The following is an 18143-nucleotide window of genomic DNA, read 5'->3' as shown; positions in this document are numbered from 1 at the left end:
TCTCTCCATTCAAAAAAACCCAACACAAAACCATCGGGCACAGCACAAAATTCTTCAGTGCACTATCAAAGGGGGTTGGTTTTTTTTTAAACTCTTGATGTATTTACCTCAGTTGGCCCAGCATACATCATGGGGGAAGGGAATATAGCCACCACTGTTGTTTCTGGGTTCAAGATCCCCTCCTCCAGCACTGCAGCGTGTTGCTTCATGCGCCACATGAGGGGAACATCATCCTCTTTTGTCCAACCTCCCAGTGGGTGCAGGAGTAAAACTGGGCGCCTGTACCCACGCTCCAAAAGCTGCTTGTGAGTATCCTGCATTAAAAGAGCATGTCCATTGTGCACTGGGTTACGTAACTGGAAGGCAAAGACAGCATCTGTGGAGAAAAAATGAGAGAAAATATAGGGGGGGGGAAAAAAAAAGGAAAAAAAAATTTATTTGATCAAGAATTATACAACTGCAGAAAAATCTTCAAGCAGTACAATCTTCCCTCTGAATTCTATTGAACAAGTAGAGCAGCAGATCAATAAAGTATTAGGAATTATTAGAAAATCATTATTCTCAATAAACAAAACTAAGAAAAACAATCATGCTAGAAGAACCATAAATCAGCTGCCTTCATTTTTGAGATTGCAGCAGAATTACTCCAACAGCTATAATGTTTTCTATGGGTTTTGCACTTGAACAAGCAGATAATATAAAGTTAAATTCTAAGAGAAAATCAAACTAAGCTACCTGTCTTAAAGGTTCAGTGTATCATCAGGAGAACAAGTGGACATGTTTGCTACAAAACAAATAAGAGGGGATTTAAAGTGCCTTATTAAGCTTCCTTCACTTATACAGAATAGCAGAGTCTACACACATTATAAGTTAACAAGACCAGGAAAGCAAAGCTCACTGTTGTTCCAAATTATTATAAACCCTTTGCTGAAAAACAGTCCTGAAAAAAACAGGCTTTTTCCCTTCTTCAAATTAAGATCAACTAAGTACTCTGCAAGACAGCAAATCACTGTAACTGAGAAGTTTCCCTATAAGGAACCAATGAAATGTAGAGAAAGGTTTTTTTAAGGGTCTAGCTAAACTGAAGACTGAGGTCTCAAACCTGCAGATTCTGGAAATATTGACCACATTAGAAACATGAGGACCTCAGGAACAATCTCAGTTCACATTCCTGATGTTAATCTATTCCTTCACATTTAAAAGTGCTTAGCAGCTGCCTGCCAATCACTGGCACAATGAAGGCAGGATGTTTGATCCTGCTTTATGACATTACTCAGACTCTTATTTCCCTGCCTAAGACAACTGCTTTACTGAGAAAAACTGTTCTGTTTCTTCTGCAATGTAAAGCAGTTAGCTTACAATTTTTAACTGTGTTACTTCCCATGTTGCACCAACCTACTTGTCTGTGCTGTCATAAGCTTTGCTCCCCAGAAGCAGCATGAAAAAGACTTAAAAAAAGAAGGGCATGAAAGTTCAGCACTCAACCACACCTCTGTGGTGGTTAACTCAAACCTGATTATTTTTAAACCACATTTACCACATTTTAACATTATCTTTTATTGTATTAGTAACATTTCTAGTGTGCATAGAAAGATAAAATTCAGACCCTCAGGCATTACCAGCCTCTGTTGTGTATTTAGGCAATTCAATGCCCAAGCTCATGAAAAGTATTACAGGCAAAAAATGCCACCAAGGGGAGCATTCAAATTCTTCATCCTTAAAACAATGGCAGCCCCTGTGGTACTGAGGCAGCACTACTGGGTAAGTCTTTGCAGGAAAAAACAGAACAATAAAAATGTACTCACCAGCATTCATATCCTTGAATTTCTGCCTTAGCTCAGCTGGAGTGAGACGGTATTGATCAAGTCCATCATTCCAATAAATACGATCAAGGACCTGTAGATCTCCACCTACAAGCCAGTTTCCTTGCTCCATAACCATCTAGGAAAAGAAAGGAAAATCTGTCTTAGTATTAGTTGTCAACATTTCCTAAGCATCTAAAAGCACTGTAATGCAGGCACATCTTTACCAAGGGAAGACTTTTAGGGTCATTTTATCTGACAGCCTCAAGTCAAGTATCAATGTGGTTTGTTTTCTGTGTTTGTTTTTACCAAAATTTAAAAAAAACCACAAAAAACACTGAAACATAGTCCAGACATGTTATATCATGGTGCAGGAGAGAAGCACAAATCATCAGCAGGCACAGAAATGCAAGTAGCCAGTATTCTTAACAAGCATTATTACATGGAAAAACAAACAAACAAACAAAATCAAACAAAAAAAACAGAGAGTGGCCCTTCAGTTTACAAGATTCTGGTCAGCATTAATGTATTGAATAAACCAGTTCTGATTAACTACTCACCCACTTTAATTTACAAATAAAAATTACAATCTTTGAAGTAATTCTGGATTTGTTTTACAGCCTGCAAACCCAACACATCACCTCAATGAGCACGTTACAATTAGAATATTGTATGTATGACAAACATAAGTCAAAATAAAAAAACCACACCAAACACGATGAATGGGTAAGAGCTACCCAGAGTTACATCATGAATTCTCCAGGAACAGGGCTCATTTTAAAAACACCTAAGGTCAGGCAGGTCTCACATGCTCCACATGCAGGCAGAACAGAAGTTTCTTGTCTTCACAGTGCATTGCTCTGCTGATTTGCACAGCTTTGATGAGCCTACTCAGAGGGATGTGTTTCCAAGGCACACTAGAGGGCCAAGATTACTTTTCTGCAGCACAGATTCTACAGTACATTCTAAATTCATTTCATGTGTACATATTGAGATTAGATTTTCACACCAAGTGCAGACTTACTCAACAGCTCCATAGAACAAACAAAATCACCTTTGTTTCTGACCATATGTTTTAATTAGGTCTCCAAGTAGTTTTGCTGTGGAAATACATCAGCCATAGAGATGAACATCACTTAATTTGCAGCTCCACAAACAGTGCAGCCAACAGGAGGAGATTTCCAACTTTTAAATGCACACCTTGATATAGGGATGTTCCTTGCACGTTGTTCCCCATTGCCTGGCACAGCGTTCCTCTTTCCTGTGCTCATAGAATTCGGGATTACGGAGAATGGCCACACGGGAGCCTTCATACACCAGAGCAATGGCTGTACACCCATCCAACCTTTCTTTGTCTTCTTGAGTAGCTGTTAGCACTATAGGCACTGAGAGATTAATAACTCCCCCTGCAGAGTGAGGAAAAAAAAAAAAAAGGCACTTATCTATAGTAATGGTCATAATGATATGAAAATCTTCACTCTTAACAAGGTACAGTCCAGGCTGTAAGTGTATCACACAACAGGCAGTTCAAGTATTTACTTTAATAGGAGTAAAAAGTAACTTTTAGAATTAACTCTTGCATAAGTTCTGTGCTATAAAATGTGCAAGCACTGAGGCTTGAAAAAGAGCAAAGACTACTGGAAAAAAACAAGTACCTATGGTTGCATGCAAGCATTCAGACTGTGAGGATCTACTTTGGGATCTCAAATATTTTGTTCAAAAAGCTATATAGTAAGCAGAAATACAAACCTGACATTTTTAAACAGATCATCTAAAATATTAGGCAAGATTGCTACTGGAGTGGATAACAAGTGAAAATGAAATGGCATTCTCAGAATCCAAACTCTGAGTTTGTAAGGAAAGTTCAATTCAATAGAGACAGCCAAACATTCCCAAGCAGTTAGGATATATTATTCAAGTATTTCAAAAGGTGCTTTTTGCTGCTTACTTAAAACCTGATTCAGATTCAAGCATAAAATCCATTGAGTTCGGCAGACATTTTGCAGACTTTTTGTTTAGCTGAAATCTTAGCAGCTGCTTTACTTCTAAAACTAAAGCAACATATTTGAATTTTAAGGTTGTGTGTTGTTCTCCTTTTTACTTCACTGCTAGATGCTAGATGTCTTGGTTTTTCTTGACTGCAAGAGTGAGATGTGAGAAATCCAGTGGGGTAAATACTGTAAAAGTCTCATACAAATGCTTGAATTCTAATGACCATACACTTGCTGAAAGAGTTCAAAACATTTGGGTTGTCTCTAAGAGAAAAGTTACAGCTTCTTGAAGTTAATAGGGGCTTTGCTATTGGCTTTAGTGGGGACAAGATCCTAAATGAGCATAGACAGTATTGCAGAAGTAGCATTACTTTGCTCAGTCTTATAAACAGAAAATTTTACCCCACCATCAAGGAGACAGTCAAAGTGAAGGCACTGCAGGTATTCTCTCTCTCTCATGAAGCCATTCAGGGGTGTTGCCCATCCTTCTGCTAGCACTTGCACCCACTGCATATCCACCTTGTAAAGAAATAGAAAAACATAGCAGACAGAAGTTGTTGCTTAATGACTGACATCAGGTATTAATCAAAACAGATCCTGGTTTGACCATAAATACACGATAGTATAAATAGAAGATTTCTCAGTATTAGTTTTTAATCACAAAGAAATCAAAGTTTCTACAAGTAAGACAAAAAGAGCTACTTGCTCCCCACTTTTCATATTTTTGCCTATTTTCCAGTCCTTACACTAACTCAAATTTCCACGTGTTGAAAAACAAATCAACAACAGAAGTTGGGAGTGAATCTTAAGACCCCTAGTCTTAAAGCAGATTAGAAAAAAAATGTATTGCAGAAACCTGTGAGACAACCCAGAAGTAAATTCTCTCAGGTACTTATTTTTAGCTAAAAAGGTATCAGCTTACAGGGAAATTCCTTTCTTAGAACTTAAACAGTCACACTATGACTTAGTGTGTGGCCTCTATTATTTCTGCATATGCATTACTAAAACTTCAAGTCTTTGACAAGGACAGGCTTTGCTTGTGCAAGTCTCTTTTGCAAAGAGCATGACTAATTTTATTACATTGTTTAATTTATGCTGAGGCAAGTACAGGACATTTTCTTCCCAAGTTTACATTATATACTTGCTTGATATTTAACAAACCATTGGCTATGGGTCAAGAGGAAAAGGGTTTGTTTTTCTAGATAGGGAAAGATTTAGAACACGACACTACAGAAGTTTAATAATGGTGACATGAAATATTTGTTCCTGATCAAAGCAATTAATAGTTTTACAGACATATATCTAAAAGGAATTTAGTAAGATGCAGTAAAAGGAAGAATTAGAATTTATTATTAATAGAAGGCCCGGGAAATTTTAAAAATACTTTAAAACTACACTCAGTCCTTGAAGTCAAGTTACTCACTGCAGATGTTCCCCTTGGAGCTTAGCCAGCTCCCAGACCAAATACTTATCTTTAAACACTAGTAATACTACTACAAAAATCCAGTGAAAAAACCTCATGTATTGTATCTGTGTTTAGGCCTAGATCTTCAGAGGAAAATAAGGTGTGGAAGAGCAGAAACACATCCAGAAGCAGTTTTGACTAATTTGAGTTGGAAAATAATGCAGCTAACTAAAAGAGGACCAGTTATCAAGCTGATACAAGCTTTTTCACATTTTCTCTCTTATAAGCCAGAAAAGTAGCATGAATATGTTATCATAAAAAAAAAAACTTTAAAAAACCCCAAAACAAAAACAACAACAAAAAACAAAAATAAAATAGTAATTCTTCTAAAAATAACTCCTCATAAAAGAAATGCCAGGCATGGCTTAGTTCATCAATAGAGGAAGTCACTGAAAATGTAAATCTTTGATAAACTGAGTAACATTATACCAGACAGTATTTATGAAATTATGAAGATTCAGTTGTTACTTCTAGAAAGTCATCAAACACAGAATCTGTGTTGTTTCTCAAGAGGGGAAAAGTAGATTGAGATACATTCTGTAACCAGTATAGGCATTTATTTCAATTGAGGAAAAGATTGGACATTCTTTCAACTCCAGCAGGAAGACAACTGAACACACAATACCTTATTTATTTCCAAGGTTAACAGAGACTCAGCATCAGTTTTGGCCAACTGTAGCTTATTTTCCGGCACATAAAGCTCTTTCACCTCATAAGAGGCATCTACTGGTACGATGTCCTGTATAAACAAAATAAACAAAACTTGATGTTTGCTCAGAATGCTGCTCAACACTGAGCATGGTCAAGAAGTAAAATTCTATGGTTGCACTATTCTGTAGCACCAGTTCAGTCATCAAGCAATTTTTACTCATTTAAAAGCCAACACTGTTCCAAGATTATGATACACAGCCAGCCAAGCTGCTGGCCTGAGTTCCTGAAATGAAACAAGATTTTTTTTCTAAACCTTAAGTACCCTTTATAACATTACCCAGTCAACCACTGCATTTTTAATGACTTATTAATGCCTACATTATCTCAGCAGAAATGAAGGCTCTATGTTCCTATATTTGCTAAAGAAGTTATCACCCCCAAAAATAACAACCAACCAACCAAAAAAATCACAACAATAAATGGTTGCTCTTTATAGTCATTCACTATAACATACAGTAGAAGTAGTAACATGGTGCTAAAAACCAAAACCTCTCAATAGCAAGAAATTAATACAGAAATACAAATTAAATGCATTACCTGCAGCTAATGACATAATATCAGTGTTCAACTCTATATACTGATGCTTAGAACACTTAAATGTGAGGCCACCTGTGCATACATACATACAATGAACAGACATCTGTTTTATCACCAGAATACCACAGGACATACATATATTTGAAAAAAAAAAATCATCTTCCCCCATGAGTTTTAAACTAGACATTCTCACTCCACAATGCTAAAGATTCAAGACCTTCAACTTAAAATATTAATATAAGGATAAAAACATTAATTTTTTTTAAATTAAAGCTATCATGATTAACTTTTAAAGTCTCCTCTGACAAAGGATGGTGCAAAATGTCAAAACTCAGTCAAATTTCCAGTGATATTCAGTGGCAAAAGAATCAGTGGAAAGCAGCTGCCAAGTTCTTTAGTTCCTTTTCAAGGTTTTGGAAACTTTTGTGAAGTAATGCTTTGCTTCTTGAGAAAACAAGCTCACACTTCCAGTAAAGTATATACAGACCCATAGCAAGAATAAAGAAATTATCTTTATTTTCCTAGTGTATGCAGCCCAGAGTACACAAGGTATGCCTGCAGGAAACACAAAGTTTGCCCAAGCATTTTAAAGCATTTATCCAACACCAGGCACTACCTGCACAGAAAGTAAAACAAAGGGAGTGGGATGATGAAAGCAAATGGGAGATGAAATAACTGCAGGAGTGAAAAAAACATGGCAAGTCTCACTGAGTGATACATAATTTTTATCTCCAAAGACAAATAAAAGGAAAACAAACTAAACTTGCACTTGGAAATTATGTTTTGTAAGGAAAAGTTCAGTTCATTATACATCAGACATCAATTAAGAAGCTGCTTTTATTAGTGAGTTGGACCAAACCTACTTTCTATTTTGTCTGCAGAAGCATTACTACCCAGGAGAGCTACAGCAGACTCCAGCAATAAGCATGGAATAAAACAAAGGTATTGCCTGCTGTGAAGACAGCAGATCTTACAAGCAAAGTATAATAACTGAGTATACACCATGCTGCTTCAGACTTCTCTCTACACCCCAGTCCATACTGTACTTCATTACAATAACAGAGCATCCCAATCTTACATTATCAAAAGCTTAAAATAAATATGCCTATTAAAAAATTATCTTCAAAAATTATCCTGGTTTTAGTGTCCCACTAATGGGAGAAACAATAGAGCGAAAGGTTTTATAATGCAGTTTCTGTCAACAACCTACCTCATTCTAAGGATGTAACACAACATCTGGCAACACTGAGTCAGATATTTAGCAGATTTGTAGGATTAATAAACCTCAACTCCCTTGCAGACACAGAAATGGCATTTAAAACAAGATCTTAGATTTGTTAAAAACCAAAACCTAAAATCAAACACAAGAGTAGGAACAGGAATCCATATGTCTTAAAACTGTAGGAGTTACAGGAAAATGCTAGGCTAGCAAGCCATCTAGTGACCACTTTAGGGTAGTAACTTCCCTAAAAGGTTCATTTTCCAAATGAGAAGTTACACATTAAGCAGCAAAGGCCAACTTCGGGATACCAGGTCGAGTTTTGTGCCCTTCTCTGACACAAGTTGTTGACAGGAAAAACAAGAAAGAAAATAATAACATCTTTACATCCAAACACCTGCCTTACTTTTGTCAGACTTCACTGAAAAATATCAGCAGATTGAACACCAAATTTATCAAGCTCTAAAAAAAGTTCTCATATGTCTGAATTAGTATAACAACAGTCCTTAAAATTCAAGGATTAACAATACTTCGAGGGGACTTCTTCCCAAAGTTTTTCAGTTATTGAAAGAAAACAAACATCCCAAATTATTTTTAATGCTGTTACCCTATTGTCTCTTTCTATACTAATCACAGTGGATTATTAAAGAAAAGCAAAGGCACAGCTTGTTCCAGCTAAAGGAAACCTACAGAAACTGCATTCTCAAAATACCACTGTATTAATATGGCCTAAGAACAGGACCTGCCAGTTCAGCCATGCCTTAATTTCACTGTTTCCTTATAAATAAGTCACCACTAAGCTATTTTGGCATTCACAATACTGTTGTTCAAAAAGAAATAGAATTTTTTAAGTGCTAAAGTGTACCTAAATGTACTAACAGGACAGAGCAAAGCTAACTGGGTCAGGAGCCAGCAATCAGCACTATGTACCAACTGTACTAACCCAAGCCTTTGGGGATCACTATCTTAGAACACATAACATTGTTTTCTACCACTATGAAACACATTGAATTGTTCTCCTGAGCAGGAGCCCACAGTCAGGAACCATCACCTCTCATAGCAGGACTCCTGCACAGCTCTTCCTCCTTTCCTACAAAACATATTCAGGTGAGCATTACTGTAGAAATCTATAATTCTGCTGTGGTTTCCTGCCCTGTCTTATCTTTTGTGCAACCTTAAGCAAGCAGTGATCTATTCAGAGAGTTTTCTTGATAATTAACACTAACTCTGTGCTGGCTACTGCATGAGATCTTTTGCTTGTTCAAATCAAACACTTGGTGGAGCTTTACTCAAGCTGTTGCCTAAACCCTAAATTTACAGAATATCCACCTCCCAAAAACATGAAAATTGTCTTCTAGAGTAACTAAATCAAAATAATTCTCTGAAATGTTATCCCACTACCCACTTCTACATCAAGATGAGCAAATTCTGGGGGTATGGATTCAAGAGGATAAAGCCATCTCATGGCTGACTTCACTATATGTGAGTTTTGGGCTTAGGTTTTCCCTGTTTCATTTTATTTTGGTAAGTAACTCATTGAGGTTCTTCTCTTTGTTTCTTTGTGTTCTTGTTTGCTTTATTTGGTTTTTAAGTGGGGAAAGAGCTGGATCCATTTATCCAAGATCAGGAGAAGGCCCAGAGGCTTCAAATGGGATGGTATAGATTACAGGCATGAATGCAGAAAGAGACCTACCTGTTCAGAAGCTATGAACCATTAACTCAACTAACCCATGCCAAGATCAGCTTCCTGAACTGGTCATTACACTGTCTCTGCTTTTCTCAGCACATATATTCAAACTGCAGATGAAAATGCTTAGCAAAAAGTTACTAAGATGTATCTGCAGATATTTCTGCTTACCCTCTCCTGAAGAAGTTCCACAACTTGTTGTATACAGTCATTCACATCACAGGAATCAGTTTTCAGCACAAGCTCTGGGGCTTCTGGTTTTTCATACTCAGAGTCAATTCCAGTAAAACCTACAGAACATAAGACAAAAATCTTAAGTGACTTTTCCCATAAGATGACTCCGTATCAACATTGTTCACAGACAGTTTTCTACATATAAACCAACACAACAGGCAAGAGCAGAGTTTCAGCTTGCTTAATGCAGCATTTCTTAAGGAATTTTTTTTTTCTTTATCAGACCCTCTGATAACCTTACTACATGACTGCATCAAACTTCAGCATTCTGCAGCACACACATAGCACATTTTTGTTGAGGTTATTTGATTTACACTGTGAAAAAAGAAAGAAGCACTGGCAGAAGAACTATCAACATCCACCAACTGTCCTTCCTTATTAGCTGTGACTGAAAACTCCTGAAACTGATAACTCTAAAAAACTGCTTTTCTTCTTAATACAGATAAAATGTACTATCGTCAACCTCTGCAAACTAGAATATATAACAAAGAAACACTTGAAACAAAAGTTGCAATTCATGATTGGAGTGATCACATATTTTAATTTTTTTTATTAAAGGCTGCACTTTATTTCTTGATATGAGGCTGGGGATAGGAAACCGTTTTCATGGGCACTAGCATAAAACCCTAATTTCAAAATATAAGTTAGTCTCTTTAGAAATGTTCTTCATGGTCTTTAGAGAAAGATGATCATGATTTACTTTTGGAAGAATCAGTAACTGTTATTAATGCAGTTATAGATTTTAGACATAATCAAACTTTTTTTTCACTTGTCAGTGGACACACAGAGGAGACAGACTAATCCTTAATCCTAAGGACTTGGAACAGAAAACATGTGACCTGCTCAGGGTTTTTCAGTGGGAGGATAGCCAGCTTTGCCCTTCTGCATTTAACTTGTCAGCTCCATGAGCTAAAGTTGATACCATTTTTCTGCTTGGTCATGTCCCCCAGTCCATGCTGCTTTCCAAGGCAGTGCACACACAGACTGCAGCACTTCCACATATATGGAGTCAAAATATACCAATGCTTCACCTATATAGAAAGGACGTAACTACATCCAGGCTCACCTTTTATTTCTCCAGCCCTGGCTTTCTTATAGAGTCCTTTGACATCTCTCTGCTCACAGACATGCAATGGAGCATCCACAAATACCTCAAAAAAAGGCAAACTTGCCCCTTCGTGAATTCGTCTGGCGTTATTACGATCCTGAAAGAAAAGAGAAACAAAAAACCCCAAAACACTAAAATATGACAGCCACGTATTTTCTGTCTGCTTTTGAAGCTCATTCTAAAGAAGCTGATAGTATAATGCAAACAAATTTTGAAGTCTGGGGGAAAAAAAAGCAAACTATTGTTTGATAAACGGATGCTCTGCAAGCTACCTAAGTTTGGCTTGCTTCATCACATGGTAAAAACTGGTATGAAGATCTGGGATATCAGATCTCTCAGTGAGAGATTCCTATAACTAAAATTGTAACCCACATCATTTTCCTCCATTTTACCTAGAAGGTTTTCCCATTTACCTGAGCATAAGGAGAGATGAAACTAGTAATGCACACCAAACCAGCATCTGCAAACAGTTTTGCAACCTCAGCAATACGACGGACATTTTCTTCTCTGTCCTCTGGTGTGAAACCCAGATTCTTATTAAGGCCTTGACGAATATTGTCACCATCCAATGTGTAGCATGGAATGCCATGGCATACTAAATACTCCTCCAGTGCCATGCTCACAGTGGTCTTCCCAGCACCAGACAGACCTGGAATATTCAATGATAATACACATTACAAGCACAGAAACTACTTAGGGTAAATTGTAGTAAATGTACCACTGCTAGTATGGAAAAAAAAGCCAAGACTCTTGGCTGTCTAGTTCTACAATGGGTAGTACTGCTTACTTCAATGCCTTCAGTTCATTTCACTCCCTAACATTAGTCCTCAAACATCTTCAGTTACCTAGCTTCCCCAACACCCTCTTCTTAATTCCTTAAGCAGCCTTCCTATTTTTTTGTATTTTACCACCACCCTTCTTCTTCCTGAAAAAAGGAAATTGGTCATTAACATTACATCTGATTAAAAAGGATGACGAATGGAAAATATTGCTGGAGAGATAACTGAGAAAACATTTTTATCATGACCTTTTCAAAATGATAATAATGAATTAGCAGGAGGAAAAGAAAGGCAGCCTACCAGCTCAGTCAAGCATTGAGAGACAGGCTGGAGCTACGTGACACAAACAGGGAAAGAAAGGGCTCCATTCTTTTACTGAAGAAATTTGTGGCAGCAAGCTACTGTATCAAATCAGATTGGAATGGCTCTCAGCAATTTGTTATCAACTACTGTTTTGCTTTTCACACACATTAACAGTAGTGGAAACAAATTTTACTTAAAGAACTAAGTCTCTCTTATACTCTGAAGGTCTTTTGTATCACAATACAACAGTACTCCTCTAAATGGTTTACAAAGTACTAAAATATCCATAATCAAATATAATTTATTGCATTTAATTTTTATTTTCAGTTTTAACTGGGGGGGGGGGGAAATATCCTCCAATGAAAATATGTTAAAACTTTGAAAGAAATTTTTAAAAATCCCCTCACAGTTATGAAGCAAAGCTGTCTTTCAGGATTTACTTAGCCCCCTCTTTTCACAATCAAAACAATTCAGTGAAAAAGCATGGTGCTTATTTCAAAACTAAGTCCCAATATGCATTGCCCTCAACAGGCAATATCTGTCCCAAGGCATCAGTTTATGTTGAAGTGCTATTTCAACCCAAGGAGACAAGAACATTCCAAAGAGAAGAAACCTTTAAGGAAAAAAAAATCATACACAGACTTGAAAAGTTAGATTACATTTAATAATAGGTAAAGTTGACAGTTAGAAGAGCCAGAATTAGTTAAAACACAAAGAGGATTCCCATACACTCCAAACTTCAAATAGAATTAAGTAGTAGTGACAAATAATGATCCCAGAGCACTAAACAAAATATATTCTGTCTGTCCAAGAGCAATTTCTTACTAGTCTACTAAAAAGAGTAATAAAATTGCATCAAGGTCTTAGATTCCACAAATATTTGACACTGCAACCAAAAAATCAGCTACAGCTAAGCAGTTTTTCAGAAGAGAAACTAAAATAAAAGGATCCTCAGCAATCTGTGACTGTACCTGTTAACCAGACTGTGCATCCACGGAAGCCACTTCTTGTTCCTACCACTTGGCCTCTCTTATTCCTGCTGACATGATGAGCTTGGTAGGTAACATTGGTTGCCCTCTGCATTCCCTGTAAAAGAAGTTGATTAGATCTTTAACTTCTGAAAGGGTGCACTGGAAAAGAATCCTGAAAGTTGTTCACAGGAAAAGAAAGATGTGCACACAGACCAACGGCATAAAAAAAATACCAAATCCATCAGCTGCAGCACAGATCAGATGCCAAAGGAAATTAGAAAAGCCACCCATAGCAAGCCACATCCCTTGTGCTCCTTCAGTGTGTCACTTGGGATTGCCAGGTGATTTTAAAAATATATTTTTACTTCAACAAAGCTGGTTACACACTTTCTTAAAATGATTTATTAATTACAATAAGCTGCTGTGTGAATATCTTAAGATGACACTGCTGCCAATCACATTACATAATCTAAGGTGGGGAAACCAACAGAAAGATCAGCTTTCCACATTCCCTTAAGTCTTAATACTATCTAATTAAAATTCACTAACTTGGTTAATAAAAGATCAAAACCTTAGATAACCAGACAGAACTGATGTCAAAAAAGACAGGTCCAGCATGATTGATGGAATGGGGTGTGAAGAAGAGTTGAATGGGAGATGTTACCTGCTAATGTCTTTAGCCTGGAGCACTAAGCAAAACAGCTAATAGAAAACAATGACTAATTAAACATACCTCATAAACAGTCTGAAAAATAAACCTAGTCTCCCTTAGGTTGTAAGCACAGTCACTCAAGATGCTCACCATCTGAGTATGGTAGTGAAAAGTGGAAGCAAAGAACTAACTAACCAATTATACAGACCAGAATACTAGATAATAATGATACCAGAATACTTAGAAATAAGGCAATTTGGCTTTTTTTCATGTATAAAGGAAAAAGGAAACCCTGTGTTACCAGAAAGCTCTACTAGCTTTGTGGATTTACCACCCAGCACCCCCTTCCACATACCCTCAACCCTAGGTGTAGACTGGATTACTGCATTCAGGGTAAACAAACCCAGTTTGGAAACAATAGCATGAACAAACAGAAGAGAAGGCTTAAAAAAAAGAGAGTGTATGGAGGTGAGAGGACTTAGTGGTTTATGTAATGATGTTTTGACTTCTGATTACAAACATATTGCAGGATGCTTGTGCTATCTTCTCTTTGAAGTATCAGTGCCAGGTGGAAAGGAAAGCACCTAATGACATTTAATAAAAAAAGAAAAAAGGGAGGACATTCATCTACAGAGTGCTAGCAGAGAGTTCTTCACAGTTTGAGACATCACAAAGCAGGGTTACCAAAAATTACACTTGTGTCTTCAAGAACTGCTGCTACATCAGTCTGCTGAAAAACTGCAAAAGTTTATCTGTAACTTAATCCGAAGTTATGAAATTGTGTGATTGTATAACCCCACTTCTATACACAGCTGAGCTCATAGTGAATATAAACAGGAATTCAGGGTAGGAACAGATGTTCCAGCTTTTAAATACAGTAACTCTGGAATCTGGTGGTGACAACCTAAAATTTGGTGAAGACTGAATACAAACCCATAAGAAACTACCTGTAAAAAGGCCATAACCATACAAAATGAAGATACATTTGTTCATCCTGTTATCTTCAAATAATTTATCTCCTAAAACAAAGCTGGCTTGTATATGTAGCCCGTGTAATACAGATAACTAAGACCAGAAGTTAGAGTTTAAAAAAAGTTAAAAAAAGTTAAATCTCTTCTTATAGCAGAAACAATTATGTACTACATAACTGTGTCCAATTCTGGAGTGCCCAACACAGGAAAGACATGGAGCTCTGGGAGGGAGTCCAGAGGAGGGACACAAATATGATCAGAGAGCTCAAGCACCTCTCCTGTGGCTGATAGAGTTGGGGGTTGTGCAGCCTGCAGAAGAGAAGGCTCCAGGGAGACCTTATAGCAGTCTTACAGTATCTGAAGGGAGCGACAGGAATGCTGGGGAGGGACTTTTCACAAGGGCATGCAGTGAGAGAACAAACTGAAATGGCTTTCAAGTGTAAGAAGGTAAAATTAGGTTAGACATTAGGATTATATTCTTTAGTGTGAGGTTGGTGAGACCCTGGCACAGACAGTCCAGAGAAGCTGTGGCTGTCCCCTCCCTGGCAGTGCCCAAGGTCAGGTTGGATGGGGCCTTAAGCAACCTGGGCTGGTGGGAGGTGTCCCTGCCCATCCAGGGGGGTTGGAACTGGATGAGCTTTAAAGGACTCTTCCAACCCAAACCATTCTTTGATTCTGTGAAATGTGTAACTTGTGAAATTAAAGCCAATAAAAATAATTTTATCACATACAGTCTTCAATTAAAGGAAGATATACTGTGCATAATGAAAATACACCACAGTTCAAACTAATGCATTAGTAGCAACATTCTCTCTCATTAATTCCAGTTGTACTTTATTGTACCAGGCACTGGATGAACAGATGACAGTCTAAAAGCACAGGTCCCATGCCACTGTCTTAGTAAGCACTTTTACATTAAAACAGAAAACCACACATGGCTTTGCTTTTGTCTCCTGGCAATAAGTCCATCATCAGTCCCAAATACTTTTGAGGTCAAATGTCCCATTCAAGGAAGCTTCTTCCAGTCTGTATCCACTAAGTTACATCAGTTTTCCAGAACCAGTAAAGCAGCAATGAAACTGATGAGGGTATTGCATTAGGCTTACATAACACAGCAAACCCTGGGGAACAAGGCAAGAGGGATCCTTACAATGATGAAAACCCCACAACTTTAACAAAAGAAACCAAAAACTCTCAAATAACTAATTTGCAAACATGACAAACGAGAGCAACAAGAGGGCCAACAGACTGCTAGAGTAGAAGTCACACAGGTACAAAAGAGCAGCTAACAAGCTGGTGGGACAATAATCCATCTGTACTTGAGAAGCAGGCACCTAAGTGCCCAAACAACCATGCACAAAACACACCCAGCCCCTGCAGCTCCACCTTTTGCTTACATACTCACAAACAAGACAGCTCAGTACTACACCTGGGGAAAGTAGCAACAAAATCCTCCTTATCTCCCAATAGAAAACAGCTTTTTGTAGAGGTGCTCTAAAGAGTTAATAATTAGCAAGCCATTCCCTCTTGCTGCAAAAATGTTTCTTAATCATGTCCACTTTCTACTAGACGACTGACTACCAACACTGAGCAACAAAACCTGAACACTGAATCCTCAGCATTGTTTAGTTTTTAATTACTATCCTTATGAATACACTTACTATAAATATTGATGTGGTACAGAAAAATACTCAGAAGCAGATATCAGTGGCTTACATTGGTTATGCTCTTAAATTATTCATTCAGTCTTTAAATTCCTGCACATAAAATTTGATGAGGAGCAATAGATGAAATTAAACAGCCACCCAAAATGATAGCAGAAACAAAGTCATTTCCTTTTACACTATATCAAACATCACTACTCTTGGAGATCCAGATTATCAATGTTAAAAGAAATGAAACATAAGAAAATTAGTAAAAATTCAATATTATGAACAAGTACTCTTTCAAGAAAGCTATTTTGAACTTTGTAGCCTAATTACATTCACTATAATAGTCACTACTGAAAGGACACACTGATTTTTGTCTGCTAATGAAAAAAAGAATATCAAAGGTCTATTTACCTGCTTTTTTTAGAGCATTGGAAATTTCCTCTCTGACTTGCCCAGAAAAATATTTTTCCACCCCATGTTACACATCAAGTCCTTCTGCACTACTTAAACAAACTTTGCATTTTAATATTTTCACCATATTAAATAGCAATAATGTTTCAGTTGACTGTTTCATTTAACAGCAATGGAAACTGAGAAGGCTGACACATCCTTCCTTTCTTCTCCCTGATTATGCTAGCTTGATTCTCACCTGAAATCTGAAGTGCCACATTAGGCTAATATCTTTGTTCTGAAGATAAAATATTGCAGTATTAAAGTTACACACCTTTACAGATGTGCACTGAAGAGCATGCAATGATAAGAGAGTCAGGAAGGCTGTCCTGGGGGTGTTAGTCAACACCAGGCTGAATATGGGTCAGCAGTGTACCCAGCTGCCCAAGAAGGCCAACAGCATCCTGGCTTGCATCAGTAGTGTGGCAACAGGGCTAGGGAAGTGGTTGCCCCCCTGTCCTTGGTACTGGTGAGGCTGTGTTATTTTGGGCCCCTCACTGCAAGAAGGATATTGAGGAGCTGGACGGTGTCTAGAGATGAGCAACAAGCTTGTGAAGGGTCTAGAGAACAAGTCCTGCAAGGAGAGGCTGATGGATTGTTTAGTTTGGAAAAGAGAAGGCTGAGAGACGACCTTATAATTATCTACAACTACCTGAAAGGTTGTAGGGAGATGGGTATTGGCCTCTTCTCTCAAGTAAATAATGATAGGACCTGAGGAAATGTCCTGAAGTTGCACCAAGGGAGGTTTAGACTAGATATTAGGAGGCATTTATTTACTGAGAGACTAATTGGACAGTGGAATGGGCTGCCCAGGGAAGTGGTGGAGTCACCATCCCTGGAGGTATTAAAAAAAAAAACCACCTGTAGACGTGGCACTTCAGGACATACTGTAGGAAGCACCGTGGGTTTTGTTTGGGGTGATTTTTGCATTGGCTCTGTGATCTTAGAGGTCTTCTCCAACCATGACAATTCTCTGACTCTATACCTCATTTTTTTTGGCATAAAGGTAAACTTTTAGCAATGCGGGTAAAAGACAGAAATTAATAAAGATATCTAAGAATACAGATAAGAATATAGATTTGACCTGTATCTTTTTCATATCTTATCCATGATGTTTTGCTCAGTTGCAACTGTATTTTTTTTTCCCAAAGCTAAGTCTATCAGTGCCAAATGCCATTAATGTAAGAACTGAGATCAGACATTCAGATAAAGAGCAAACCCAAGTTGCAACATCAAGATCAAAAGACAGCAGAAAGAAAAAAAATCAGTGCTTAATTGTTTTATAGTTACCAGACAGATCACTACACTGGCATAAACTGAATTTCTTCATTACTTGTGAGCAACAACAAAACATTGTGCTTTTACAATCATTTTACATCAAATTTTAACTTGTCACAAAGCAAGACCTCTGAAGTAGGAAGGTTTCAATGGCAAGTAGAGACTCCTCAAGCTACAGCATTAACTTGAGACAGCTTTGAGGCTGGAAGCATGAGACAAGAAGTATGTAAAGCACAGGCGTGGTTTCTAACTCAAGAAGTAGTGAGTAGCTGGTTTTTTCTGCTTTAAGATGACAGCATACATTCCCCAAGATAACAACTCCCATAAGCTAAC

The 18143-nt window shown here is 37.6% G+C and overlaps 1 protein-coding gene across 1 annotated transcript in view; it reads right to left on the bottom strand.

The window, feature by feature from the left end:
• The window catches only part of PAPSS1 (3'-phosphoadenosine 5'-phosphosulfate synthase 1), a 29264-nt gene that overhangs the window by 8132 nt on the left and 2989 nt on the right, over positions 1-18143 (bottom strand). Inside the window, exons 2-10 of the mRNA XM_030449563.1 lie at positions 12808-12922; positions 11168-11403; positions 10713-10851; positions 9584-9702; positions 5884-5997; positions 4201-4312; positions 3003-3208; positions 1806-1941; positions 108-376 (exon numbers count right to left, since the gene is read on the bottom strand). Of these exons, the coding sequence (XP_030305423.1) occupies positions 108-376; positions 1806-1941; positions 3003-3208; positions 4201-4312; positions 5884-5997; positions 9584-9702; positions 10713-10851; positions 11168-11403; positions 12808-12922 (1446 nt within the window). The remainder of the gene's footprint in view (positions 1-107; positions 377-1805; positions 1942-3002; positions 3209-4200; positions 4313-5883; positions 5998-9583; positions 9703-10712; positions 10852-11167; positions 11404-12807; positions 12923-18143) is intronic.

The sequence above is a fragment of the Calypte anna genome, chromosome 4A (assembly GCF_003957555.1).
Source record: "Calypte anna isolate BGI_N300 chromosome 4A, bCalAnn1_v1.p, whole genome shotgun sequence".
Taxonomy (NCBI): Eukaryota; Metazoa; Chordata; class Aves; order Apodiformes; family Trochilidae; genus Calypte; species Calypte anna.
The sequence above is the reverse complement of the archived record's forward strand: the minus strand, read 5'-3'. Positions and strand labels throughout refer to the sequence as shown.